This window comes from Lepisosteus platostomus, chromosome 5 (assembly GCF_059453375.1).
Source record: "Lepisosteus platostomus isolate fLepPlt1 chromosome 5, fLepPlt1.hap1, whole genome shotgun sequence".
NCBI lineage: Eukaryota > Metazoa > Chordata > Actinopteri > Semionotiformes > Lepisosteidae > Lepisosteus > Lepisosteus platostomus.
In genome coordinates this window covers 2,842,880-2,870,725 of record NC_142615.1, presented here as the reverse complement: position 1 = coordinate 2,870,725, position 27,846 = coordinate 2,842,880, and the positions used below count along the sequence as shown (strand labels likewise).

The 27,846-nt window shown below is 48.4% G+C and overlaps 2 protein-coding genes across 9 annotated transcripts in view; one reads left to right on the top strand and one right to left on the bottom strand.

The window, feature by feature from the left end:
- On the bottom strand, positions 1 to 27,801 carry LOC148662478 (uncharacterized). Of its 6 annotated transcripts, none has more exons than XM_088632052.1 (8): positions 27,122 to 27,801; positions 26,218 to 26,447; positions 25,718 to 25,776; positions 24,879 to 25,205; positions 23,882 to 24,169; positions 23,179 to 23,466; positions 22,752 to 22,999; positions 1 to 1,616 (listed from the first exon to the last, which is right to left on the bottom strand). In XM_088632052.1, the coding sequence occupies exons 2-8, from the start codon at positions 26,316 to 26,318 to the stop codon at positions 1,602 to 1,604; spliced, it is 1,326 nt and encodes a 441-aa protein (XP_088488178.1). In that variant the 5' UTR covers positions 26,319 to 26,447; positions 27,122 to 27,801; the 3' UTR covers positions 1 to 1,601. The 6 variants fall into 6 exon arrangements, with proteins under 6 accessions (XP_088488178.1, XP_088488175.1, XP_088488174.1 ...); XM_088632049.1 differs by having other exon boundaries at positions 22,631 to 22,999; positions 27,122 to 27,800; XM_088632048.1 differs by lacking the exons at positions 22,752 to 22,999; positions 26,218 to 26,447 and adding exons at positions 2,668 to 5,522; positions 5,702 to 5,989 and having other exon boundaries at positions 1 to 1,918; positions 27,122 to 27,799.
- Positions 12,284 to 27,846, top strand: part of LOC148662474 (uncharacterized) — a 59,848-nt gene continuing 44,285 nt past the window's right edge. Inside the window, exons 1-2 of one of the 3 annotated variants that reach the window (XR_015936783.1) lie at positions 12,284 to 12,502; positions 15,409 to 15,715. The gene's annotated coding sequence lies outside the window, so the exon portion shown is untranslated. Of the gene's footprint in view, positions 12,503 to 15,408; positions 15,716 to 27,846 lie in introns of those variants that run through there. The other 2 variants (XM_088632070.1, XM_088632072.1) reach the window with 2 other exon arrangements.

Below are 27,846 nucleotides of genomic sequence, written 5' to 3'. Positions count from 1 at the left end.
TTGTGTCATGTCTTTTTTCATTTATTGAAAAATAAAAAAATACTGTACAAGGTCCAAACAGAACCGGCATCAATAAGTGATAAAAGATTCTGAATGAAGACTGTTCCAGGTGTCCTCCCCAGTCTCAGGTTTGGCAAAAAGGTATCTGGAATATCACAGCAGCAGTATTGCATATTCTGGAACATATTGTAAGTGTCTGCTGTGTGATAAAAATGTACAACTTGGCTCGTTCCATCTCCTTCCGCTCTGAATCTGAATTTGATCAAGTCTCCATATTAAAGCAACATTTTTTATCTCGGGCACTTGTAAACACTGCCAGTGCACAAAGACAGCGCTTGAAGAATAAAAGAACACCAACAAGAGGATGCTGGTAGTTAATGGCTCATTGATGTCTTGGCCTCTTTGGCAAGGATCTGCTTCATCAACAGGGCTGGGCAGCTTGTCCCCCACCCCCACCACCCTCTGTGTACAGCAGAGCGTCCTGTCCTGACTGGAGGAGCTCACCCAGCTGTGTCTGGAGAGGAGCCAGGGTATCGGCTTTAACTACAAGGATGGGCAGCTTGTCCCCCACCCCCACCACCCTCTGTGTACAGTAGAGCTTCCTGTCCTGACTGGAGGAGCTCACCCAGCTGTGTCTGGAGAGGAGCCAGGGTATCGGCTTCAACCACAGGGCTGGGCAGCCTGTTCCCCACCCCCACCCCCCTCTGTGTACAGCAGAGCCTCCTGTCCTGACTGGAGGAGCTCACCCAGCTGTGTCTGGAGAGGAGCCAGGGTATCGGCTTCAACCACAGGGCTGGGCAGCCTGTTCCCCACCCCCACCCCCTCTGTGTACAGCAGAGCCTCCTGTCCTGACTGGAGGAGCTCACCCAGCTGTGTCTGGAGAGGAGCCAGGGTATCGGCTTCAACCACACTGACTGGGCAGCCTGTCCCCCCCCACCCCTCCAGACAATACCTTCCGACTCGCTATCCAGCTGAAGGAAATGGCATGCATATATATATACACACCAAGACAATCTCTATCAAATTGAAAACTAAACCTTCACAGATTGTAAACCTGCAATCACCGTTCAGCATCCCTTTGGTCAATGGCTTTGGAACAGTAGCAACTTACAATTATAATATTCTCACAACATTTTACAAAGACGTAGACAAAGACAATAAAAACCACAATGAAAAACAAAGAAGTGCCCAACTCCGTGACAGCAGAGCTGAAACCAGGTTTTAAACCCCACATGGATCTGACAGCTCCCTCAGTACAACCATGAACACTGAGCACCTCACAGTTCAGTGCACGAGTAGCCCTGTAGCTCCATGAAATAGTTTTTCAAGAACACTTTTACTTCAATTAGGTCTGTTCTTCCCTTCATTACAACCAGTGAACATTTTCCTCAGTTTGCACAACAGCAAACTAAATATAATACAATTTCAATGAATCTGTCATCTGAACAAACAAAATATAACATCATAATATAAAATTTAACAAAATGCTATTTATCACTGCGACACAACAGAACACACATCACCACTGTGCAGGCGCTGCAACAGCTTCCAGTTGGTAATACAATACAGCTTAAAATCAGTGTGGACGGGACGTCCCCAAATCATTTTCTATTACCCTGAAATAATGAAAACAGCAAAAGACATCTTAAATATAAAACATAGCACAAAAACAACAATATAAAAATACTGAAAATAAATAAACATTCAACGGTTATGTTCTTCATCACACTACAGGGGAAATCATATCTTGGCATCTAATCTTTTGGCAGTGTTGCAATGAACAGCTGTTACCTAATTAACAGGACAGGCCCTTAACTACTGAACTGTCATTCGAACCCCTGATCAGCTTACAAGAAGTAGATAGAGAATCCTTTTTATTCAAATAAGTTACTGTATGGTTTGTTGCATAAAATATTTTCTATTAAAACTCTAAATAAAGGTGTTAGTGGGGCCAGCAGGGGGCGCTCTCACCCTGCGGTCTGTGTGGGTCCCGATGCCCCAGTATAGTGAGGGGGGACACTGGACTGTAAACAGGCGCCGTCCTTCGGATGAGATGTAAAACTGAGGTCCTGACTCTCTGTGGTCATTAAAAATCCCAGGGCGTCTCTAGAAAAGAGATCATGGCCTCCCAATAACCCCCTTCTATGAATTGGCTACATTACTCTGCTCTCCTCCCCACTGAGAGCTGCTGTGTCCTGAGCGGACTGGAGCATCATCCAGGTGGGGTACACACTGGTGGGGCTGGAGGGGATCCCCATGACCTGTAAAGTGCTTTGAGTGGAGTGTCCAGAAAAGTGCTATGTAAGTGTAAGCAATTATTATTATTAATATTATTGTTAAATTAAAGTTTATTTTTCCATCTCTTATATCGGTAGTATTTTTTTACATTTGAGATCTGTGTATCTGGAATCACTTCTATATGTAAAGTGCTTTAAAGCTCTTTGAGCAATATAAAAAAACTCCTAGGGGTGCAGATTTCTCTAATACTCTGTAAAAGACTGACTTTAACCTGTGCACAAACTAATCCAGCATTTAAAGAGACAAACATCTCTCATTAGTGCATAATCCAGCCTGGAGTGTGTGATGCTTCCAGTAACGCATTTAGAGACGTTGTATCAGTGCAATGCTTTTAAAACACTCCGATTCATTCAGTGCTGAACGTTACACATCAAAAATAACTTCCAAGGAATTGTCTAAACCCGACAAAACTCTGGTTTCAGCTCAGTTCCCAGAAAGAGCAGGAGAACGGTCTAACACCCGTTCCCTCTCACAGTCTTCTGCTCCCTCTCTCTCCAACTTTTCCAGTGCTATATTCCCAAAATCCCACAGGACACAGAGGCATCTAGGCTTCTGGTACCTCGCGCTTTGGTTCCTGGAAAACAGCGGAGCCGATACTCCAGTGTTTAGACACGGTCAGTAAAATGCACCATCCCAGATCAAGATTAGTGCTACAGGGAACTGGGGGAGGTATTGAGGCTGACAGACCGGCGGATCTGAGGAAGTCAGGAGAACGAGGATTCGAGGGAGGAGAGCAGAAGACCGTCGCTGTGGAGTCAGACTTGTCAGGGGGCAGAGTGTCGTACTGTGTCAGTGAACGGCACACCCTGTAGACCATCACAGACTCCTGCTGGGGTCGTCCCTTAGCACCGCGGATCAGTCTGGAGACAGTGCAGAGCAGCTGCTGTTAACACAGGGAGCTGTGGACCAGAACACTGAGCAGAATACATAACACACCCCCAGCCTGAAGGGATGTTCCTCAAGCACCTCCTACTGGATACGTACAGGAAAAACAATAAGTTATCAATACTGCATTTTCGTTCTTCCTGAAGGACCCGAAGGTGCTTCACACATAGGAGGGCACTGTTCACCCGAAAATCTCAGACTGTTCAAACTCTGATCTGGCCAGGAATGAGGTCAGGACACTGACTAGGAATACTGCTAAGCTGTTTCTAAATCAATACTCATAAGAATTGAAAAAATAATGTTGGCATTAATTGATTTTGTCTTTCCAAACAATCCCAGGGTGTTTCATGTGTAGGAGGGGACAGTTCAAGCTCAGATACAGCCGGGACTCTGGGACAGTGGGACTCCACACCCCTGCTCCTCCAATCACTGTCTCTGGGATCTTTAATTAAGCAGGCGGGACCTCAGCTGTAATCCTCCTTTGATCTAGTTCTGACCTCCTACAGCTCAGTGTCCCTGGTCATCTCTAGCACAGAAATGACATCAGGCAGAGCGCCGCCTACTGGTCCACCAGCACTAGGTGGTTTTTGTTACCGTGGTACGGGCTGGGTCCCGCCTGGCCTGGCTCTCCACAGCCCAACTGGATCCAGCCCCCCTGTAGTGAGACTGCTCCCACAGGCAGCCTCACAGTGGGGAAACCACAGAGTGGGCTCACTGGTAACCACAGCTGAGCAGCACTGTCTGTCCAGTAATAAGAGGAACACGTGCACAAGCACAGAAAGCACATCGATTCACTTGACATCCGGAACAAAATCATAGCGTTTTGAGTCTGCCCTACATGGTACACGATGTGTCTCCCTTGTTCGACTATTTCAATGGGTCCCTGACTGTCCTGTAGGTGTTAATGAGGAGATACGCACAGAGGCAATGTGTCTGTCTTAAGGCACAGTGAAGTGTAACATACATTAATGCTCAAATGTCCATTAATGCTCTTTCACCTAATCTCTTTCTAGTGTAGAATATCACTTACTGTAGAATAGCACCCAGTACCGAAATGTGTAATTAAGAGCACCAGTTGTGTGTTCATGACAGATAGGGCCCATTTAACTTCGTACCAGTTAAGATACCATGGTAAACACTGCAAGGCTGTGGAAACAAGCCTGAAAGACAGAAACTACATTCATTCTGGCAAATCTATTCTACCGCTGCGCTGAGTGCTAACAGCATGGCCTCCCAATAACCCCCCTCTCTGAACTGGCCTCATCCCTCTGCTCTCCTCCCCACTGAGAGCTGCTGTGTGGGAGAGGACTGGGGGGGCTGGAGGGGATCCCCCTGACCTGGGAAGAGCTCGGAGTGGAGCTCTAGACGTGGGAGGAGTTATGAATTATTATTGTTAAAGGCCAAGGGGGAAATCTGGCCAGGGCGCTGAGCTATTCTCCTCAGCAGACCCCTCTCTCGTGGCTTCAGCACAGACCCCCTCTGACCCTTTTCAGGGTCATCAGTTCATCAGTCCAGGTCATCCAGGTGCATAAAATTAAGGCTCTGGGTGTCCAGCACTTGAGTAACGTTGGCCTTTCACATTATTCTGAGGAGCTGCTCAGCGCTGTAGGAATGTTTCTGTGTCTGTGAGGCAGCAGAGGCGTCTCTCGACACTGTTTTGTCCTATAACTACTGCAGGAAAGGGCAGGGGGTGAGGGAGATGTTAAAAACAATAAAGTGTCACGTGAACGACACTTCTCAGGGCTTTGGGAATGTTTAAATTGTACATTGGAGCTTATTGTACTCTGCCAAATTAAATTCCATCACCTGCTGTCAGCTTGTGGGAAAAGCATTTCATTGGCGACAAGCACTGCTGGCAGTTGTAGTGTTGTGCATTGATATAAAAAATAATGCCTGATTGATTGATTGATTGAAGCAACTGGAAGAAAACCCACATTAACGTTGGGGGAGAACATACAAACTCAACACAGGGAGACCTACACTTGATCCTAGGAACTCACACATCAGGATTCTCCCCATCCTCTGTCAATGCTTAGTTTAACAGGACGACTCCTGCTGGGATCCATCAGACTGGGGCTGGGCTGGAGATGGGGGCACCAGAGTGTCTGCAGGCCCTGGGTCATCTGGGCGATTTCCAGCAGCTCCGTTTCCCAGCAGCCCCACATCAGACCCAGGGGAACTCCGAGGCGATGGCCCTGCTCTGCTGGAGCCGTTAAGGAAGAAGGTTTTGAGACGCTGACCTGACCGCAGGTGTCTGACCAACACAGATATAATCCCAGCAGCCACGAGCACAGCCAGGATACTGCCAATCACAGGAGCCAGCCAAGTGGAGTCAGAGTCTGGAAAACATCCAATAAACCAGCTTAACAACCGACTTCATGCAACAGACAGATTTCAGGACCAGGACAAGCATGTTTAACTACAGACAGCTGAGTAACTCAGAAACAGGACGGCGTTAACACATGCTCTGTCACAGCCTATTCTACAGCAAATGAATGTGCTCTGTCTCCTGTCCTACCTTCCACACGGACTCTCACAGTGCTGATGATCCTGTCGGCCCTGAGGTCCAGTACTGTGTAAGAGCCCTGATCACTGAAGGAGACTCCAGACAGCTGGAGAGTCTCGTCCTGGACGGAGACTCTGGGTTTGTAGAGCTGGTCTGGGGTCACTGTGCTGTTCTCTACAGCACACACTAGCACAGAGTCTCCAGAGCCCTCAGGAGTAAACTGAACCTTCACAGTCTCTCTGGTGTAGAGACTGATGTTCAGAGGGTGTCCATCAGTGACAGTGACATTCTCTTCATGACCTGCAAGAGGAACAGGACAGGCATGTTAAACTACAGACACCTGAAGAAATACAAAACAAGACGCCATTAACACGTGCTCGGTCACAGACTCTTCTGCAGAAGATGGGGCAGAGTGGTGGCTCTGTGGCTCAGGATCTGCGCCTGTGGCTGGAAGGTTGCCGGTTCAAATCCCACGGCCGGCAGAGGAATCCTACTCCGCTGGGCCCCTGAGCAAGACCCTTCACCCCAGCTGCTCCAGGGGGTGCTGTATAAATGGCTGAGCCTGCGCTCTGACCCCCAGCTTCTCTCCCTGTCTGTGTGTCTCATGGAGAGCAAGCTGGGGTCTGTGAGAAGACACGTTTGTCATGTAAGACATTGTACAGGGCCGATAAAGTGATCTGATCTTATAATTGAATGTGCTCCGTCTCCTGTCCTACCTTCCACACGGACTCTCACAGTGCTGATGATCCTGTCGGCCCTGAAGTCCAGTACTGTGTAAGAGCCCTGATCACTGAAGGAGACTCCAGACAGCTGGAGAGTCTTGTCCTGGAGGGAGACTCTGGGTTTGTAGTGCTGGACTGGGGTCACTGTGCTCTTCTCTACAGCACACACCAGCACAGAGTCTCCAGAGCCCTCAGGAGTAAACTGGACCTTCACAGTCTCTCTGGTGTAGAGATGGATGTTCAGAGGGTGCCCACAGGAAACAGTAACATTCATCTCGTGACCTGCACACAGAAAGGAAAAACTCCCAAGAGTGAGAAGAGTCAGGGCATATCTTGTCCCATCACCCTCTCCTGTGCAGCACTACTGTAGGTCACGTGACAACAACCCCATCTGGGTCGAGCCCCAGACTCACAATGCAGCTCTGTAACAAACCCCACAGTTCACAATGTCAGATGAATCCCTTCACCCCCCCCCACTTACTCTTAACCAGATTAATTTAAGCCCTCATTCTGTACACAGAGGGAGGTGGGGGTGGGGAACAAGCTGCCTGGTGATGTTGTTGAAGCCGATACCCTGGCTTCTCTCAAGACACAGCTGGGTGAGCTCCTCTAGTCAGGACAGGAGGCTCTTCTGTACACAGAGGGGGGCGGGGGTGGGGAACAAGCTGCCCAGCCCTGTGGTTGAAGCCGATACCCTGGCTTCTCTCAAGACACAGCTGGGTGAGCTCCTCCAGTCAGGACAGGAGGCTCTTCTGTACACAGAGGGGGGTGGGGGTGGGGAACAAGTTGCCCAGCCCTGTGGTTGGGGCCGATACCCCGGCTTCTCTCAAGACACAGCTGGGTGAGCTCCTCCAGTCAGGACAGGAGGCTCTTCTGTACACAGAGGGAGGTGGGGGTGGGGAACAAGCTGCCTGGTGATGTTGTTGAAGCCGATACCCTGGCTTCTCTCAAGACACAGCTGGGTGAGCTTCTTGAACCAAGCAGCTACTTACTTCTCACAGACAGGCGCACATTCCCCAGGAATTCCATGTTTCTGTCCCGATCGATGTATCTGCACTCGTAGTTTTTCTCTTGAGCGAATGTCACACCGTGCAGAGTCAGCGAGAGGTCACCCTGTCCGACCTTCTCTCTGGAGACTTCAGCTGTGGTCTCGAAACCGGGGCCAGGGATGACCGATCCATTGAAGAACTCCAACACAGGATCTACATCATCCGTCTGCCACTTGACTCCATGCTCCTCTCCAGAGGGGACTGCAGTGGTATCTATCTTACAGGGCAACCTGACAGAGTCTCCAAATTTCACCGACACTGAGACAGGATCTGAGGAGACACAGCAGATACTGAGAGACACAGTGACAACTGGACATCCCCTGGAGAGAGAGAGACACAGAGACACAACTAGACACCCCCTGACAGACACACACTGGAGAGAGAGACACAGCAACACACCTAGACACCACCTGACAGACACACACTGGAGAGAGAGACAGTGACACAACTAGACACCCCCTGACAGACACACACTGGAGAGAGAGACACACAGTGACACAACAAAACACCCCCTGACAGACACACACTGGAGAGAGAGACACACAGTGACACAACTAGACACCCCCTGACAGACACACACTGGAGAGAGAGAGAGACAGTGACACAACAAAACACCCCCTGACAGACACACACTGGAGAGAGAGACACACAGTGACACAACTAGACACCCCCTGACAGACACACACTGGAGAGAGAGAGAGACACAGCGACACAACCAGACACCCCTTCACAGACACACACTGGAGAGAGAGAGACAGTGACACAACCAGACACCCCTTCACAGACACACACTGGAGAGAGAGAGACAGTGACACAACCAGACACCCCTTCACAGACACACACTGGAGAGAGAGAGAGAGTGACACAACTAGACACCCCCTGACAGACACACACTGGAGAGAGAGACACAGCAACACAACTAGACACCCCCTGACAGACACACACTGGAGAGAGAGAGAGAGACACAACTAGACACCCCCTGACAGACACACACTGGAGAGAGAGACATGCTAACACTGTGTGTAGTTTCTGCTTCTAAAGGGTTGACAAGTTACAGAATCAAGGGGTGAGCTTACTTCCTCACACAAAGATCTTGAATGACGGCTAATTCTTTTAAAATCATAAAGAATAAACTGCATGTGTATCTACTATTAGTCCTAATACCCCTAAATATCTCAAAGAGGCGTACTTTTTCACCACACTATCTATGTGAGATAGCAGAAATCCTACCCATGTAAGAGTTATAACTGATATGATTTACTGCTCTTGGTAGAATACCAATACCATGTAGTACATTAGTGATTCTCAAGCCCCTACCTCCAACAACATTGCAAAACCCAACAACCAAAACCAAGAGTGTCATCAGCCACATGATCAGAGATCTGCAAAAAAAATACAAATAATTATTAAACATCTCTATTCCCAATCAAACTTAATTCAGCATACCAGAGAGTATCTCTGCTATCAGATACACATTCAAGGTGACCATAACACTGTTAACCTGCCACTCAGGTGACTGTGTATGTCTGAATATTGTAAAGAAGACAAGATGAGAACAATCTGTAAAAATAGGTTGAGCAAACTTAAGACCATCTGGCCTGTTTGGTTGTTAGTAATTCATTGATCACAGAATCACATCCAGCTGTGTCTGGAGAGAAGCCAGGGTATCGGCTTCAACCACAGGGCTGGGCAGCTTGTTCCCCACCCCCACCACCCTCTGTGTACAGAAGAGCCTCCTGTCCTGACTGGAGGAGCTCACCCAGCTGTGTCTGGAGAGAAGCCAGGGTATCGGCTTCAACCACAGGGCTGGGCAGCTTGTTCCCCACCCCCACCACCCTCTGTGTACAGAAGAGCCTCCTGTCCCAGCTACAATTTTCTTTTATCTTGCGATCATCTTGTTAAATTATTAAGAATTACAAAATCAAGTTCTGCACTCAGCAGCTTTTGAAAAACAGCGCCCATGATGTTCAGACCAAGTGTTTCACATACTAAGCATAACCCCTGACCTTCAAACTGCTTTAGGACTTTTTTAAATGGCACTATAAGACAGACAAGACACTGGGATGGGGGGTGCTCCCCCTGGCTCATGAGGCAGTATTCCACTTGATGCCTAAAGGCGCGTCAACAAAAAGCTGAGATTTATAAAAAAAGACTAGTAGTTGACTGCTTTGTTTATGTAAGAGTTGTGAAAAGTTTCACAAATCGCGGTCCAACGCTTCTGTGTTAATGTGCTTTTTCTCCCTTGTCTCCGAAAAACAACTGCATAGATACCCAAGTGAAAGCTGAGAACACAAACACCTGATGCACAGTGCAAGCGTTTTCATCTCTCTAGGGCGTTTCGTAAAAACACCGTCGACGTTCCGAAAGGAGCCAACTTCACCACGGTACCGGAGAGAGAAACTCCCTTCACCTCTCACTCCTCCGAATCGACTTAGAGCAGGGGTGCCCAACCTCTTTAAATGTTTTTCATTTGCCAGTCCAGCGCCATCTACCCGTGTGAATTTGAAGCTCTGATACAGAGAAAAACAGACTGTGGGCTTAAGGCTGGGCAAACGAGTTTTAAGTTTTTTTAAAAAAAATAAATAAAAAATGAGATATAATGACGTGTTCCTGCTTAACTCAGATATTGCACGACTTTAAAACCTATAAAAACAGGTTTCGAGAGTTAAAAACCACTTTTTATGCGTGAAAAACGGGTAATTTTTCTTCCTCGTGATCAGCTCAGAATCTCTGTCTAAGCTGTAAGGTTTTTACTTCTTAATTAAACGTTTAAAATACACGAATGTCATGAAGACAAACATACTTTTCTCTTCCTGTTGTGTGAAACTGATCAGCGGGTCTTTTTTTCCCCACAATCAGAGGCTCGGAAAATAACGCCAGCAGCCATCTCACCCTGCAGCTCACACTGGCAGCCCCACTGGAGCCCAGCAGTGTGAGCCTGGCCAGTACCTGGAGGGGAGACTCCTGGGAAAGCTGAGGCTGCTGCTGGGAGAGGTGTGAGTGGGGCCAGCAGGGGGCGCTCTCACCCTGCGGTCTGTGTGGGTCCTGATGCCCCAGTATAGTGACGGGGGACACTGGACTGTAAACAGGCGCCGTCCTTCGGATGAGACGTCAAACCGAGGTCCTGACTCTCTGTGCTCATTAACAATCCCGGGGTGTCTCTGGAGAGGAGTAGGGGTGTTACCCCAGTGTCCTGGTCATATACCCCCCTGGTCTTGACCCATCATGGCCTCTCTGAACTGGCTCCATCCCTCTGCTCTCCCCCCCCCCTCCTACTCCGACAGCAGGCTGGAGTATTTCTCGGTCGCATTTAATGGCAAAGTCAGCTCAAAGGTTTGGTTCAGACCACCCAATGGAGACGAGCGTGCCGACAAGCGGGCCCTGCTAACGCTGGGATGAGAGAGGGAGGCTCTGAAAACAGCGCACAACTCACTGCGCTCCGTCAGAGGACCGAGAGAGGAGGCTCTGAAAACAGCGCACAACTCACTGCGCTCCGTCAGAGGACCGAGAGAGGGAGGGTCTGAAAACAGCGCACAACTCACTGCGCTCCGTCAGAGGACCGAGAGAGGAGGGTCTGAAAACAGCGCACAACTCACTGCGCTCCGTCAGAGGACCGAGAGAGGGAGGGTCTGAAAACAGCGCACAGCTCACTGCGCTTCGTCAGAGGACCGAGAGAGGGAGGGTCTGAAAACAGCGCACAACTCACTGCGCTTCGTCAGAGGACCGAGAGAGGGAGGGTCTGAAAACAGCTCACAGCTCACTGCGCTCCGTCAGAGGACCGAGAGAGGGAGGGTCTGAAAACAGCTCACAGCTCACTGCGCTCCGTCAGAGGACCGAGAGAGGGAGGGTCTGAAAACAGCTCACAGCTCACTGCGCTCCGTCAGAGGACCGAGAGAGGGAGGGTCTGAAAACAGTGCACCGCCCACCGTACCGGACCGAGAGAGGGAGGGAGGAGGCGCGGAGTTCAGGAGAACATAGAATCACGCATTTATTGAACTACTGTAACGAAAAATACAAATGTCCAATAGCTCATTTTTTCCCCAAACATTCTTGCGATCGATCGATCGACTGGCAAGCGCTCCGTAATCGACTTGGTGGGCACCCCTGACTTGGAGCATATATATATAAAACAATGGTCTTGTGACACAGGAGGTTGTTAATCCCAACTTTCTTACATAGGTGGCTCGAAAGACGGGTCGAATCTTTAAACGGCCCTTGACTTGCAGAGCAATTTAAAAAGGAGACAACGAGAAACCGATTACTTTTTCAGAGTTTTTAAAAAGGACACAGCTACGACGTACCGAGACGCGCTTTGTCACGCCTCTTTGTAAGAGCTCGCAGTTTATGGCGAAAAATAAACTCTTCTGATCAGAGATGGACGGTGGTCTAACTCCTACCCTCGTACATGCCGTCTCACCCGGTTTCAAACTTCTTATTCCACACTTATCTCACAACATGCGGGCTGTTGTCACCCAGAGACTCAACACCGGTAGCAAACGAGGGTCCGACTTCATCTCTGACAGACCCACAGACCCCGAATGCGCTTCTGATGCACCTTAAACCTGACATCGGTAAAAAATAAATAAAACTACAGACCTTTTAAAAAGAAAGGTATTAGTTCGGGTTAACGGCTCTTACCTGATAAATCAGACAGACACCTCAGGAGGGTTTGCAGAGATATGTACAGGTCGGGAGACGCTGTTCTCTCACTATATCACTCCAGTTTCTCACCCCGGTCCACTCCGTCTCCTCTTTCTGCTCCACACTGAAAAGGCAGCTCAGTGTTCACAACCCCGCCCCCACTCCAGAGTTAACCAATCAGAATGCAGCATAATTTACATACCCCGCCCCACTCCAGAGTTAACCAATCAGAATGCAGCATTCTGGGACATATTCGGGACATTTTACATGCCGCACCCCCCTTCCAGATTTAAGTAATCTGAGGTCACCGAACCTGTACAGAAGTCTTACAGACGGGAGCGGAAGTACAGATCGTGGTCGACAGACTGCACTGCTGATGGACTTCACGCTCAAAATCCGGGGTAAGTCTGTGTGGCCTTTATACTTTCATTCTAGCGATGGCTCATAGGTTACAGTTGGATTTTTTTTTTTTTAATATGCACATAATAATCACGTCTCTTGCTCTCAAAACCACAGCAGCTGGCTTTTATTTTAAGTTAAAACTGAAAATTTCAGAGTTAGCAGTGTGATACAGGGTGCCAGTTCCTGACTTAAAGACCTAGATTCACAAGTGCCAACTTCGAGCTCCGTGTTTTTAGGTACGGGATCAGACTACATGTATCGTTGTAAATACATGATTCTGATCCTCTTGTTGTATTTGTAAATCCTATACGTTTAATAATTTTTAAATTATTGTAAATAATATGTCGGTCTTAACCCAGTCAAATGGTTACGTCACATCTATCGACTTCTCGGAACAGCAGGAGCTATGGCAACCGTTACGCATCAGGACCACGTGGTGGCGCCTTTGAGCGCTCATTGGCTGAGCAGCCGGGTGGTGGCGGTTGTTGTTCTTGTTTTGAGCTCTGTCGGTCGCCATGACGTTTGTCCGTGCGAGGACTTGAGAGTTACAATGTTAAATGACGGTCACCCGGGGCAGGAGTTACAGTCTGTTCGTTTTTTTCTGTTTGCTTATTTCAAAGCAAAACCTGTTCCACTTCTAAAGCTTTCTCCTCGTGTGCATCTTTGTATTTTAACGTTTATTTACACCTCTAGCACTTTAACGCCCCAAGATTTAATTTGCCTTCATCTGTAGACTGAATTTTAGTTTTAGCCTTAAAAAGCTTAAGTTTACTCTCTTGTTTCTTGTCCTACAACTGTTATTATCGATCGCCGAGTGCCGTCTCTGGGGCGATCTTTTGAAATCGCTGGTTGAACAAATAAGAAATTAGATTGCTCATAAATCTAATGATTTATTCTACATAAACACAACGTAATTGCTCTCTGAAAATGCTCTACCTTGATCGAAACTGACTTGAGATGTCAGAAAGGATGTTTTTTCCTGTGTGTGCATCTCCTACATTGCTTTGTCGATATTTTAACTTTATATTGAGGCTCAGATATCAACTATAAGTCTTACACTAACGACTAGCAGTAAGTACTGATGTTTAGCTCCCCCTTATACATGTATTGTAGCTGGGATGAGCTGTTTACCCCTACATGTCTCTACTGCTATTCGGACAGTTCAAGATGGCGACAAGTCCAGCACCCGGGGGGGGGCGTGTCTTCCCACCTCCATCACTGTAAAGCTCAATAGGAGCGGCTATAAAGCCCATTAAGAGCGGCTTAAGCGACACAGCTGACGGTGTGAGGTGGCCAATCGTGTAGTATTAATCTTGTATATTTGTGTAATAACACAACTGCTCCAGGGGTGCTGTATAAATGGCTGACCCTGCGCTCTGACCCCAGGCTCTCTCCCTGTCTGCGTGTCTCATGGAGAGCAGGCTGGGGTATGCGAAAAGATAATTCCTAATGCAAGAAATTGTAAAGGGTTAATAAAGTAATGTTACAAAAAAAAAAGATTTCGCCTCGTTGCCGACAAGTCTGCGCTTTAAAGGCGTCACCGTCCCGGGAGAATTAGACCTCGTAACGTTTGACCAGCGTATAAGTTTAAGGCTACACCTGCAGCAATACCTGATCTGATCAGAGATGGACGGTGGTCTAACTCCTACCCTCGTACATGCCGTCTCACCCGGTTTCAAACGTCTTATTCCACACTTATCTCACAACATGCGGGCTATTGTCACCCAGAGACTCAACACCGGTAGCAAACGAGGGTCCGACTTCATCTCTGACAGACCCACAGACCCCGAATGCGCTTCTGATGCACCTTAAACCTGACATCGGTAAAAAATACAAATAAAACTACAGACCTTTTAAAAAGAATGGTATTAGTTCGGGTTAACGGCTCTTACCTGATAAATCAGACAGACACCTCGGGAGCAGTTACCGAGATATGTGCAGGTCGGAAAGATTTAAGCACAGTGGCAGCGAGGAGCCGGCAAGTTTTAAACAAGAAGCTACACTTTTTAAGGCGTAGCTGCGGCCCGGCGGTGACACCAGCTTCCGGCGGGGAGCTCATTGGCTGCCGATCTAGAAGAGGGCGGGGCTTATTCACTTCAGCGCCATGTTGAGTAAAATGTGACGCACTTTTTATTAATCTCTGTATTACGCAATTAGCCTCCTTTTTCTTGCCGGTTCGGCTTTAATTCCAATTCGACAAGCTGGGGAAAAAATCCTTTACATGTTATAGTCACTAACTGTCTAAATCGCGCTGTGTGTGTGTGCGCACTGAGCTTTGGTACGATAACAAAGCATAACCGTGAACTCGGGCAGGCGCGAATGAACACCTTTTAATCTTCAATATCTGGCTTCACAGTTCAGTAGTTATCTTAATGAACTTACCAGGACTATCTTTTCACCAAAATGAGCAAGCACAAAACGTTGATTGCAGCTGATTTAAAAAACAAATCTAGACATGTCTCCTTCAGGCAGGACTGAACACCAAATAATGTTCTTAAATCATACGTTTCCACATTGGTGTCGAATGGAATAACGGTGTTATGGGCAGCAAGAAATGTGTAAAATTGTTTATTATTACTGCTGATTTGCCAATAAAATTCCCCACCCAAGCCTGCTGCTGAAGCCAGTTCGAGATTCCCAGTCAGGACAGGAGGCTCTTTACACAGAGAGTGGCAGGGGTGTGGAACAAGCTGCCCAGCCCTGTGGTGGAAGCCTGGCTTCTCTCCAGACACAGCTGGATGAGCTCCTGGAATCAATTAGCTGCAAACGACTGAACAGGCTCCATGAACCACATGGCCTCTCGTTTGTGGTTGTTCTTGTTAGTACAATAGTATGTTCCCCCTACAGAAAAAAGCACATTAAATTGTGTAAGCTGTTCTGACCCTGAACGTTTCTCTCATTCCAGGTGTCATGGTGTCCCGGGACAGGCTGGGAGGAGGTGACTGTGGCTGCGCTGACCGCTGAGCTCCTGGCCCAGGAGAGGAGGCCTGTCCAGCAGTGGACAGGAGGAAGACTGCGGGCTGCAGGTGTTGTAGCGCAGGGGGAGGAAGGTGAGAGACGGGGGGGCTGTCAGGGAGAGTCGGTGATTCTCCTCACCCTCTTAGACCAGTATCAGTAAATCTAGAGGTCTGATTCACTGATTATGAAATTATTGCTTCAGGTTTTGTATTTCACAGTGCTTTTCATCTCTAAATAAAGTTTTCAGAAAACCCGTCCTGTGTTTGTGCTCATGACTTTATTCTGGAACTATTCTGTAGTGTAAGCAGGTGCCCTGGCTCAGTGTGATGTGTTCTGGGGAATATCCATCATCGCTTCCTTTGCAAACTGGGAGTGCAGCCAGTCTGTCTCCTGCCCCAGCCCAGGTGGTCAGACTTCGGCAAACACACCTGCACAGGCTGTGCAGGAGCTGAAGACTGGACCTCAGTGTGTTCTGTCCAGAGCAGCACAGCCAGCTGTGTCCCCCAGTACAGAGACAGAGTGTCAGTGGACAATCAGGAGCTCAGGCTGCAGGAGCTGAGGGCGTCTGATCAGGGGAGCTACACAGCAAGGGGTCTCTGCCTGATCCGGACCCATCAGCCTTAAGTCAGTGGGTGTGGCTCCTCCCAGCTCCCACGCTAGGATCACGATCCGGTTCTCCGGGCAGGAAGATCCGTCACAGGCTGACCACTGCCGGGACGTCCAGGTGGTTGACCTGTAAGACTCATGGGACTGGGGACCCCTGACCTCTACATTATATCCCCCTGGTTAACTGCTGGCATCTTCGATTACATTGTAATCCCGGTGTTTCTGTGTGACAGTGTTACCTGGAGCCTGAGTATTCTCCACTTATCAGTACCTGAGTGTCAGCCCAAAGTCTGAAGCAGTAACGCAAGGTGTGTGTCTTAACCACCAGGTTCACATTGTACTGAACGTATGTCCTCTTGATAAATGTAACTCTTTGTAACTGACTGAATATATACCTTTTGTATTCTGATAACCCTCTCAATAAGATCTGTTAGGTTTACATGCATATTCTCTGTATTAATAAATGTATCCTCGTGTATTAGTACCTGTGTGTGCGCGTTGTTTGAGTTATGTCGCATGGTTGGACTCTAAAGCCATCAAAAGAATCAACTTTGTGATTTACTGCTACAATTGATAATTGTCTCAGTAAATGCCCAAACCCTACAGAACTGGTGCCTTCAGAGAGCCACTATGATTACATATTTGGCGTCCCTGAACCGGTTTTCCCTACATTATTTGGCGTCCCTGGCACGACTGAAATGAGTCAACCAAGCGGAATAATTCAATATAAAACGCCGCGGGTTTCATACACGACAATACAGTCTGCTGAAAGCCGAAAGGAAAAAAGTTCCCCTTGCTCTTTAAGCAGTGCTTGATTGTTTTGTGATCTTTTGCAATCTACCAGGTTGATTGCATACTTGATCTTGTGGTTTTCTGTGGTAAAACTGTGATTTCGTACTTAAAAGTAATACTCTTTAAGTTTAACGATGGTTGCTAAAAGGTCTGAATTCGAGTCGCTATTAAGCACTCTCTCTAGCAGCGACAGGTCTGACCACGATCTCTTCCATATCTCCGTCAGCGGAGAAGCTAGGAGAATAAATCTCCATTCTCTGAGAGAGCTAGCGAAGGACATAGAGAGATTTGACCCCGCAGTGTCAGAGAATAATATCGAGAGTTATATTCAGGACCTCAGGTATACCCTGCAATACCTGCCAAATGCCACAGAACAGGAGAAAGTGTTTCTGGTCAGGAAAACTACCAGCAGAGCTGTACATGAGTGGATGGCTAGGCGGATCTGTACCCACAGTCTGTAATGATTTTGAGCAGCTTTGTCAAGCACTTATCGAAGAATACAGTGCGTTTATTGACCCGACTGCTGCGATAGCCGCCGCTCTTAACATTAAGCACGAGAGAGCAGAGTCCCCTCGCAAATATTACGAGAGACTTAGACGAACTTATTTTGCAGGGCGAAATGATGAGGGTTGCGAAGAGAACACACATTTCAAGGGTTTATTCATTGCGAATCTCCACCCGTCAGTCAGAAAGATGATCTTAATGTATACAGATGCACAGACCATGAAAATGACTGATATTAAGAGATTCGTGCAGAAAGCCTGGGAGTATGATGTCCAAAGTCGCTCTGAGCAAAAAGCTGTTAAAGCGACTGTGTTCGCCGTCAGAGCCAGCAGGGTTAACTCCCTCCTGCTCGAAGGAGCACAGGCTCCTGAGCTGGCTAAGCCCCGTTCCAAAGCACTCACACAGGACCGCACCCAGCGTCCTAAGTGCCATGACAACACCGGGGCAGGGAAAGGGCTAGAAAAGGCTGAACAAAAGGATTCAGTAGCCGCCCGCCTGGCCAGGCTTGAACAAGCTTTATTAGGACAGGGACAACCGCTCCCCAAGGCTGCCGGAAGCGTGAATGAGCTGATACTCTCCACTAGAGGAGGCGGAGACCCGCCCCCTCTCCCTCCCTCAGTCTACCTGATTGAGCGGAAAGGTTCCTGCCTGGATGAGGTCAGTCACTCCCAAGCGAGTGCTGACTCCACCCCTGAAGTCACAGAGCAGGCAGTAAAACACAGAGGAAAAGCAGGAAGCTTTTACCTCAAGGCTGCCATGGGAGATGTCTTACACAGTGAGACACTGATTGACACTGAGGTTGAGAGGTGTTTGATGTCACACGGCAAGCTCAAACGGGTAGAAAAAGAAAAGGGCATGCGACTCAGAGAGGAACCTTTGGTGGATCACCAGAAAGGCAAAGTGTGGAAACAGGTCAAGGCTCCTAAGCCTTCTGTACAGAAGGAAAGGGGGGCCAAGAGGCAGACTGTGCTCACACAGTGCCCACCGAACACAGAAGCCTATGTGGAGATTCCTTCTGTTCCCTCTGGACAAGAAATAAAAATATTTCCTTGTTCCCCGGAAATACAGGGAAGTCGTGTCCCGGCTGAGGTCACAACAGCCTCCATGCCACAGGAGCGGTGCTCCAAGCAGCCGCCTGATCCACCAGGTAAAGCACACCCCTTTTACATCCCTAAAGAGGAGCAGATCTCCCCACCTGGCGATGAGAAGGAGCTTTCCCTGTGCACCCTGGCACCCAAGAGGGGTCAGGACCACCACCCCGCAGTGGTGGAAGGGATCCAGATGGCAGGAGAGCAGGTTGGTGATGTAGCCCTCACCCTTAGCCCTGACAGGTCCTCTATTAGTGAGGATCTGCTTGAGCAGCTGTCACGGGGCCACCGCCAGGTGCCCCTGGTGCAACATTCACAGGTTAGACAGGAGGTCCAGCTGGACGCTGAGACTACTGCGCTGTGGACACACCTGATCCCAGATGCCGATTCCCTCTGCTGTGACCCAGGGAACCTACAGTCAGGTAACATTATTTCTCACAACTACCAGGTAGTGAGTGAGACTGACCTGATTGTTCCTGCCTCAACGGTAGGGTTGCCAACACACCCAGTCCCCCAGAAGGGACAGGGAATGAAAGCCGAGCCGGTTTTCTTACAGCCACCAGCTCAGTCTGTCAGTCTGAGTCTGACCAACAGTGGTTCAGCCAGACTGGAGCTGGATGGTCAAGTCACCCGCCTGCCGGTGCAGGACATCGCAAAGAGGGGTGTCAGAATCCCCGCCTGCACTGACATGGGCCTGGTGGGTGATAGCGAGTTCGAAGACAGTGAACTAGCTATCCCAGTGCTGGGGCAGCTCCCTGAACCCCTAGCAAGGGAAGGGAGGAGCGAGCAGGTGTCCTACACCCACGCCCAGCGAACGATTGTAAACATGCCGATAGAGGGATTCCTCAATCAGGAGGGGTGCAGGGTGGACCTGAACAGTGAGAATGGGGTAACAATCCCAGATCACTCAGGTGCTCCAGATGACCACTAAGCCAAGGGTCAGGCATGCTCCACCGCTGCACCGCCCCCTGCAGGGTTACTAGAGCACAGGCATGAACAAATCGAAAAAGCAGATGCCCTGGAAAAGGAGGAGCAGCATCAGCAGCTGCGTCAGATCTCCCCAGATTTCCAGGATGTTGGTTCCCAAGATGCCACAGGGCATACTGAGAAAGACACCATGTACATGCTGCGCCAGCTTAGAAAGGCAACAGTCAGTCAGAAGGAGATGACTGGGATCAGCCGCCCGAAAAGACTTTTGGGAGGACTGATTGCTGCCGCCACTGTTGCACGTTTGCTTTTTCTGGTAGGTTTGTGTGCTACTGGCACTCTCACCCTGACTGCCCCAAGAAGGCAGGTGTCAGAGAGGCCAGAGGGTAGTGACAGACTGTATCAACAGCAGCAAAAGTTGGAAAGCTTAGGGGAAACCCTACAGGCAACTTCCTATGCAACAGGGTTAAACCTTATTCCCCAACCAGTGGACATGATTGTTGGTGTTATACAGTGGGTTTATGCTTGTGTGCAACAGGCCAGAATGTTGACACAAGACCTGTTAAGGGAGTTTAGTGCCACTGTAGCCAGTCTAACCACGGCACAAATCCCAACCCACTTGATTCCACTCTTCTCAGTAGAGGAGTGCGTGACATTAACCCCATCGCTCATAGCTCACCCAGAAGGCAATCCAAGATTGAATTCGGTTCCAAATCTTGAGATGGGTATGGCTACCAAAGCTATCCATTGGCTGTGTCTAAACGATTCACCAATGAAGGGTGTAAAGCTACTAACGAGCAGAGGGAGGTTAATGAACCCCATGAAGAGCAGGTGGGAAGTAAATGGCTGGTCAGCACACCACATTTAACTGTCACCATGACTTGTGACAGGCATGATACAGCTACCGCAATGCAGCTACCTAATCAAACAGTTTCCTGCAAGTTCCCGAGGAGGCCATAGTACAGCTTGAACTTAACACTGTACTGTCTAGAACCAGACAACATAAGACCAAACTTGAGGTCTTGGATGCCTTCAGGTGCCACACTATTGAATTGGATAGAAATCCAAGAAACAGTAAGCCCTGAAGGGGTACAGGTAGTTGAGTTTGCTTTAATGGAACAAACCTCCAAACCACCCTAGCAGATACCCAACACAGGTGTTGTGGTTTATCAGGGGGGCTGGGAACAGGAACCGTTGTTATTGTAATACTGCTGCTGGGTAGCTGGATCATGACTGACAGTGTACTCTGAATGCTGTACTCTCACATCAAGATGTACTCCGGGTAGCACGAATGAGTCAAAGGTAGCATGTCAAAAGAAAGGAAGTGACTTCTCCCCAAATATCTACTACAGAGGTATCAGATATTGACAGTGAACTTCCTGATGTGTAATGCCTAGACTGAGACGATGTCTCCTACCGTGTTTATACATACTCCAGATGTTATTCATCCTGTTTGTACCCAATGCTGGTTCCGGTATGAATTCTCGAGGAGTAATGTGGACATTTAAGATTAATGTTCTAATGGCAAGGGACATCACTTAACTCTGTTTTGTTTTGAAGGCAACAATGCCTCGGGACCTCGTGACCTTCAAAAAGGGGGGATATGTAGTGGCGAGGCTTATTAATAAGAAAGAATTAAGTGTTCTGAGCCTTCCCAAATGAGGCCCCATTTCTCTGTTCATCTCTGTGGTGCAGCCACAGAGAAACTATTCATGCAGGCTGATTTAAGGTTTGATAAGGACAGCTCCCAAAGGGGGGATGCACTTAGCTAAGCCTGGCTATCATGATCAATGGTCACCCATTGGCGCCTATCTGTCTAGGGAGTGCCAGTTGGACATCTGGACTGCATTCCTAAGTGTCAGGAGTAAGTGACTCATATCTCACCTTGATCAACCAATCAGGGACTGGTAGGGCCCAGTAACCCACGTGGGACTCTGATGCCCATGGAACTTTCAGCCAATCAATGAGCTGAAGTTCCTCCAGGTAAAAACAGGCAACACAGAGATTCAGTAAGATTCAGAAGGGATTCAGGAGAATTCTGTGGACAATACTAAAGGGAATTCAAAGGAGAATTCCAGGTCAGGACAGCCCAGGAGCAGAAGGCTCCCAAGGGCAGGACATTCTCGCAGCGCGCCTCCTGACCATCCTGAGACTCAGCCCGGACAACCACGGAACGGCCAGTGTGTCCGAGTGCCAGAACTTTCCTTTGTTCTAAGAGTCTAGAGCGGGGGTTGCCAGAGAGTAACCAGAGGATCCACCCGAGGTTAGCACCAGCAGCAGGCCGCTTGAACAGGCCGGAACTGTGGACAGCTGAATCACTATTCAGAACTAGCTCTTCATCAGGAAGGAACCGATCCTCTTCCTGACTTGCGGGGACCCACAGTCATCTTTTCTCCTGTGCACAAACTTTGCTAGTTAAAGCCAACACTAACTAGCCGGTGAGTGAGCATCTGCAGCGCACCGTCGCAAGCCGCACAACACAGCCTGGCACCGAGCCAGAGAGCGCGGATTGGACAGCAACAGCCTGCAACTGTTTCTTTGTGCCTGCAGGAGATCTGAATCCCCAAAGACTGGATGAGTATTCAACTTCATTACAGCTCGAGAATTCAATTGTTATCCCAACCAGTTGATATCAATTTAATTCCTAAGAGTTATGTACTTGTTTTGAGTATCTAATGTAGAAGTTATAACCAAGTGCATTTACGAAACGGTCTAAATGAATGATATACTGAACGTATGTCCTCTTGATGTGTAACACTTTGTAACTGACTGAATATATACCTTTTGTATTCTGATAACCCTCTCGATAAGATCTGTTAGGTTTAAGGCATATTCTCCGTATTAATAAATGTATCCTTGTGTATTAGTACCTGTGTGTGCGCGTTGTTTGAGTTATGTCGCATGGTTGGATTCTAAAGCCATCAAAAGAATCAACTTTGTGATTTACTGCTACAATTAATAATTGTCTCAGTAAATGCCCAAACGTTACATATCTGGCGTCCCTGAGGCGGCTATGATTACATATTTGGCGTCCCAGAACGGCTACCATTACAATACATTAATGCTCACATGTCCATTAATGCTCTTTCACCTAACCACTTTCTAGTGTAGAATATCACTTAATTACTGTAGAATAGCACCCAGTACCGAAATGTGTAATTAAGAGCACCAGTTGTGTGTTAAGGACAGATTCTACCACTGTGCTGAGTGAGAGTGGGAGAGAACATACAAACTCAACACAGGGAGACCTACACTTGATCCCAGGAACTCGCACATCAGGATTCTCCCCATCCCACTGTCAATGCTTAGTTTAACAGGACTCTTAGTTTAACTGGGATCCATCAGACTGGGGCTGGGCTGGAGACGGGGGCACCAGAGGGTCTGCAGGCCCTGGGTCATCTGGGCGATTTCCAGCAGCTCCGTTTCCCAGCAGCGCCACACCAGACCCAGAGGAACTCCGAGGCGATGGCCCTGCTCTGCTGGAGCCCTTAACGAAGGAGGCTGAGAGACTCTGACCTGACCGCAGGTGTCTGACCAGCACAGATATAACCCCAGCAGCCACGAGCACAACCAGGATCACAATACTGCCAATCACAGGAACCAGCCAAGTGGAGTCAGAGTCTGGAAAACATCCAATAAACCAGCTTAACAACCGACTTCATGCAACAGACAGATTTCAGGACCAGGACGAGCATGTTTAACTACAGACAGCTGAGTAATTCAGAAACAGGACTGCGTTAACACATGCTCTGTCACAGCCTATTCTACAGCAAATGAATGTGCTCTGTCTCCTGTCCTACCTTCCACACGGACTCTCACAGTGCTGATGATCCTGTCGGCCCTGAGGTCCAGTACTGTGTAAGAGCCCTGATCACTGAAGGAGACTCCAGACAGCTGGAGAGTCTTGTCCTGGAGGGAGACTCTGGGTTTGTAGAGCTGGTCTGGGGTCACTGTGCTGTTCTCTACAGCACACACTAGCACAGAGTCTCCAGAGCCCTCAGGAGTAAACTGAACCTTCACAGCCTCTCTGGTGTAGAGACTGATGTTCAGAGGGTGTCCATCAATGACAGTGACATTCTCTTCATGACCTGCAAGAGGAACAGGACAGGCATGTTAAACTACAGACACCTGAAGAAATACAAAACAAGACGCCATTAACACGTGCTCGGTCACAGACTCTTCTGCAGAAGATGGGGCAGAGTGGTGGCTCTGTGGCTCAGGATCTGCGCCTGTGGCTGGAAGGTTGCCGGTTCAAATCCCACGGCCGGCAGAGGAATCCTACTCCGCTGGGCCCCTGAGCAAGACCCTTCACCCCAACTGCTCCAGGGGTGCTGTATAAATGGCTGAGCCTGCGCTCTGACCCCCAGCTTCTCTCCCTGTCTGTGTGTCTCATGGAGAGCAAGCTGGGGTCTGTGAAAAGACACATTCCTAATACAAGACATTGTACAGGGCCGATAAAGTGATCTGATCTTATACATGAATGTGCTCTGTCTCCTGTCCTACCTTTCACACGGACTCTCACAGTGCTGATGATCCTGTCGGCCCTGAGGTCCAGTACTGTGTAAGAGCCCTGATCACTGAAGGAGACTCCAGACAGCTGGAGAGTCTTGTCCTGGACGGAGACTCTGGGTTTGTAGTGCTGGACTGGGGTCACTATGCTGTTCCCTACAGCACACACCAGCACAGAGTCTCCAGAGCCCTCAGGGGTAAACTGAACCTTCACAGTCTCTCTGGTGTAGAGACTGATGTTCAGAGGGCGCCCACAGGAAACAGTAACTTTCATCTCGTGACCTGCACACAGAAAGGAAAAACTCCCAAGAGTGAGAAGAGTCAGGGCACGTCTTGTCCCATCACCCTCTCCTGTGCAGCACTACTGTAGGTCACGTGACAACAACCTCATCTGGGTCGAGCCCCAGACTCACAATGCAGCTCTGTAACAAACCCCACAGTTCACAATGTCAGATTAATCCCTTCACCCCCCTCACTTACTGTTAACCAGATTAATTTAAGCCCTCATTCTGTACACAGAGGGAGGTGGGGGTGTGGAACAAGCTGCCTGGTGATGTTGTTGAAGCCGATACCCTGGCTTCTCTCCAGACACAGCTGGGTGAGCTCCTCCAGTCAGGACAGGAGGCTCTTCTCTACACAGAGGGGGGTGGGGGTGTGGAACAAGCTGCCCAGCCCTGTGGTTGAAGCCGATACCCTGGCTTCTCTCCAGACACAGCTGGGTGAGCTCCTCCAGTCAGGACAGGAGGCTCTTCTGTACACAGAGGGAGGTGGGGGTGTGGAACAAGCTGCCTGGTGATGTTGTTGAAGCCGATACCCTGGCTTCTCTCCAGACACAGCTGGGTGAGCTCCTCCAGTCAGGACAGGAGGCTCTTCTGTACACAGAGGGGGGTGGGGGTGGGGAACAAGCTGCCTGGTGATGTTGTTGAAGCCGATACCCTGGCTTCTCTCCAGACACAGCTGGGTGAGCTTCTTGAACCAAGCAGCTACTTACCTCTCACAGACAGGCGCACATTCCCCTGGAATTCCATGTTTCTGTCCCGATCGATGTATCTGCACTCGTAGTTTTTCTCTTGAGCGAATGTCACGCCGTGCAGAGTCAGCGAGAGGTCACCCTCTTCGACCTTCTCTCTGGAGACTTCAGCCGTGGTCTCGAACCCGGGGCCAGGGATGACCGATCCATTGAAGAACTCCAACACAAAATCTACATCATCTGTCTGCCACCTGACGCCATGCTGCTCTCCAGAGGGGACTGCAGTGGTATCTATCTTACAGGGCAACCTGACAGAGCATCCAAATTTCACAGACACCGAGACAGGATCTGAGGAGACACAGCAGATACTGAGAGACACAGAGACAACTGGACACCCCCTGGAGACAGAGAGACACAGCGACACAACTGGACACCCCCTGGAGAGAGAGAGACACAGCAACACAACTGGACACCCCCTGACAGACACACACTGGAGAGAGAGAGAGAGAGAGACACAGCGACACAACTAGACACCCCCTGACAGACACACACTGGAGAGAGAGAGACACGGCGACACAACTAGACACCCCCTGGAGAGAGACACAGCAACACAACTAGACACCCCCTGACAGACACACACTGGAGAGAGAGACACAGCAACACAACTAGACACACCCTCACAGACACACACTGGAGAGAGAGAGAGACAGACACAGCTAGACACATCCTGGAGAGGAACAGAAAAACACAACTCTACAGCACCTAGAACTGTGTGAGATACCAGACACACCCATACCTCTGAATGCAAGACGGGTTATAAATCAGACATTATTTTCTAGATATGATTTCAAAGCCCTTACCGTTCAGAACACTCCCGACCAGAAACAACAGAAGTGTTATCCTCTTCATGATTAAAGGTCTGCAAAACAGACAGAAATAGCGTAATGACAAGAGCAGAAGTCATGACGACAGCAGAGGTGGCCCACAGTGATATACATCTTACGTGGAGTGGGGTATTTTATTCAGAGTGTGGGGGTGATCAGGTGATGTCAGCACACTGTCACGGCGTTAAGGCTCCTAATTTTAGCACTAATGGCCACCGCGCAGGTCAGTGAATGGACACCTCTCGTCACAGAGCATAGATGTGAAAGCAAAATGGCAGGTGTGCAAATTCACGCAGAACAAACTTGATGTCTGAAGCTCTGTCTTTGCAAAAGGTGAATCCGAGTCAAATATACCAGCGCAGGTGTAGCACCCCTGAAGAGGGGAATGATACCATAATACAAAATACATCAATAATACTTTGTACCCAAAGAAAAATACGTAGAAAGTTACAAAAATGCTTCTTAACGTTTCGTACATATTTTTTAAAAATATTCCGCATGATGCCTTATTCAGTCTTCTCTTTAGGATATCACACGTTTCAGTAAGGACTGGTGGGGGTGCTGGGGGTGTTGTCATTGGAGTTTGTTATCCTTCTCGGAGGTGGGGGTCGAGGGATCCGATGAGATTCGTTATCGAAGGAACACGAGGAGGAGCTGTTGCCCAGAAACATTCCTTCACTTTTTTGATGTTGTCAGCAGAGAGAAACTGCAGACACCAAAGAGGAAAAGATCATTATCCCTTATCTTTCTCACACCTGAAGAGCGCTCCACAGCTGCGTTTCCTTACTTCTCTTTTCAGCAGGGATAAACCTTTACTTGTTCCTTTCCAGCCTACGCCTGCTGACGCAGCTGCCCACCTGATATATACCATCCCTCTAATCACAGCTATGAATGTCCACTGTGGCTATTTTTCCCTGATTATTTATTCTGGCATTGAAGCACATTTTATGTCATGCCGAAGTGTCCCAAGCACTGAAAAAAAGACATTTTCATTCAGGAAGTGAGACAATGACGAATCACTATGAACTGCAGTTAGCCTGCCCTGATCTAGGTTTCCTATATTTATATTTTTATAATCAGCAATCGCCTTTTCCCAGTGGAAGTTTGTGTTATTGTGAGTTTCTTTTAATTGGTTTGCGATTTTCTGAAATATATTCCATACAAAAATACGACTTGGACAGTCGCTATTTATTAGGATATTCCCTTTTCACCGAGGATATGTTCAGTAATCCATCCGGATTAGTACATTTAAAAATGAATGTACTATTCATAACATCACTTCGGAAACGGAAACAAATGTTTGTTAAAAGACACTGTTCGTAATAAAAACTAGACATTGTTTATCCAGTTCAAGAGATTTATACAAAAGAAACACTTTACCTTTAATTCCTCCGAAAAAAAATCCTTCGTGAAAATTCAAGAACGTCTCTTATGCATAAGATCCGATCGCCCGAAAAAAAGAAAAAAAAATGAAGACATTTGACTGTCAATGTCCAGAAACAGAAACAATATATGAAGTATCTTAAATGTTCAATGCAAAACTTTCTGCTACTACTTAGGCATATACTTAGATCCCACAACCGAAACTAAAAGTAATTTGAAAACGAGTTTGACGAAAGTTTTTTTCTCTTGTCTTCTGAGGCAGGTAACAGAAAGACGTTCTGTTATGTAGTTAGACGACATACAGTATGTCCATCTCCTTCACAACTCGACCGCTGTCCAGCTCAACCTGGGGGTTTGATTTCGTACAAACAAAGGTGGCTAACAGACCTTCTCTTCCTGAAATCACTCAAACCCTTCAGCGGATGTTATGTTCATGTTACGCAGTACAATATTCCCGAAGCTCCACCCCCCCTCAGTTGAAGGTGTTTATCTTTGCCGGACACCGGTTGGAAGAAGCTTATTTTTGCCAGAGGACAACATTTCTACCACTGAAAAACTCTTGTGTGAGGGGTGTGGCTGGGGTCAAGCAGCCTCAAACCCGCTCTGTGTTGTGGGCTCCCCACCCAGCACTACGGATTTACCATAATGACGACGCTCTCACCGCAGGACAATGACTGGACAGTCTGATTTTTCAGCTTTAAGAAGGAGGGAAGACCTCAAGA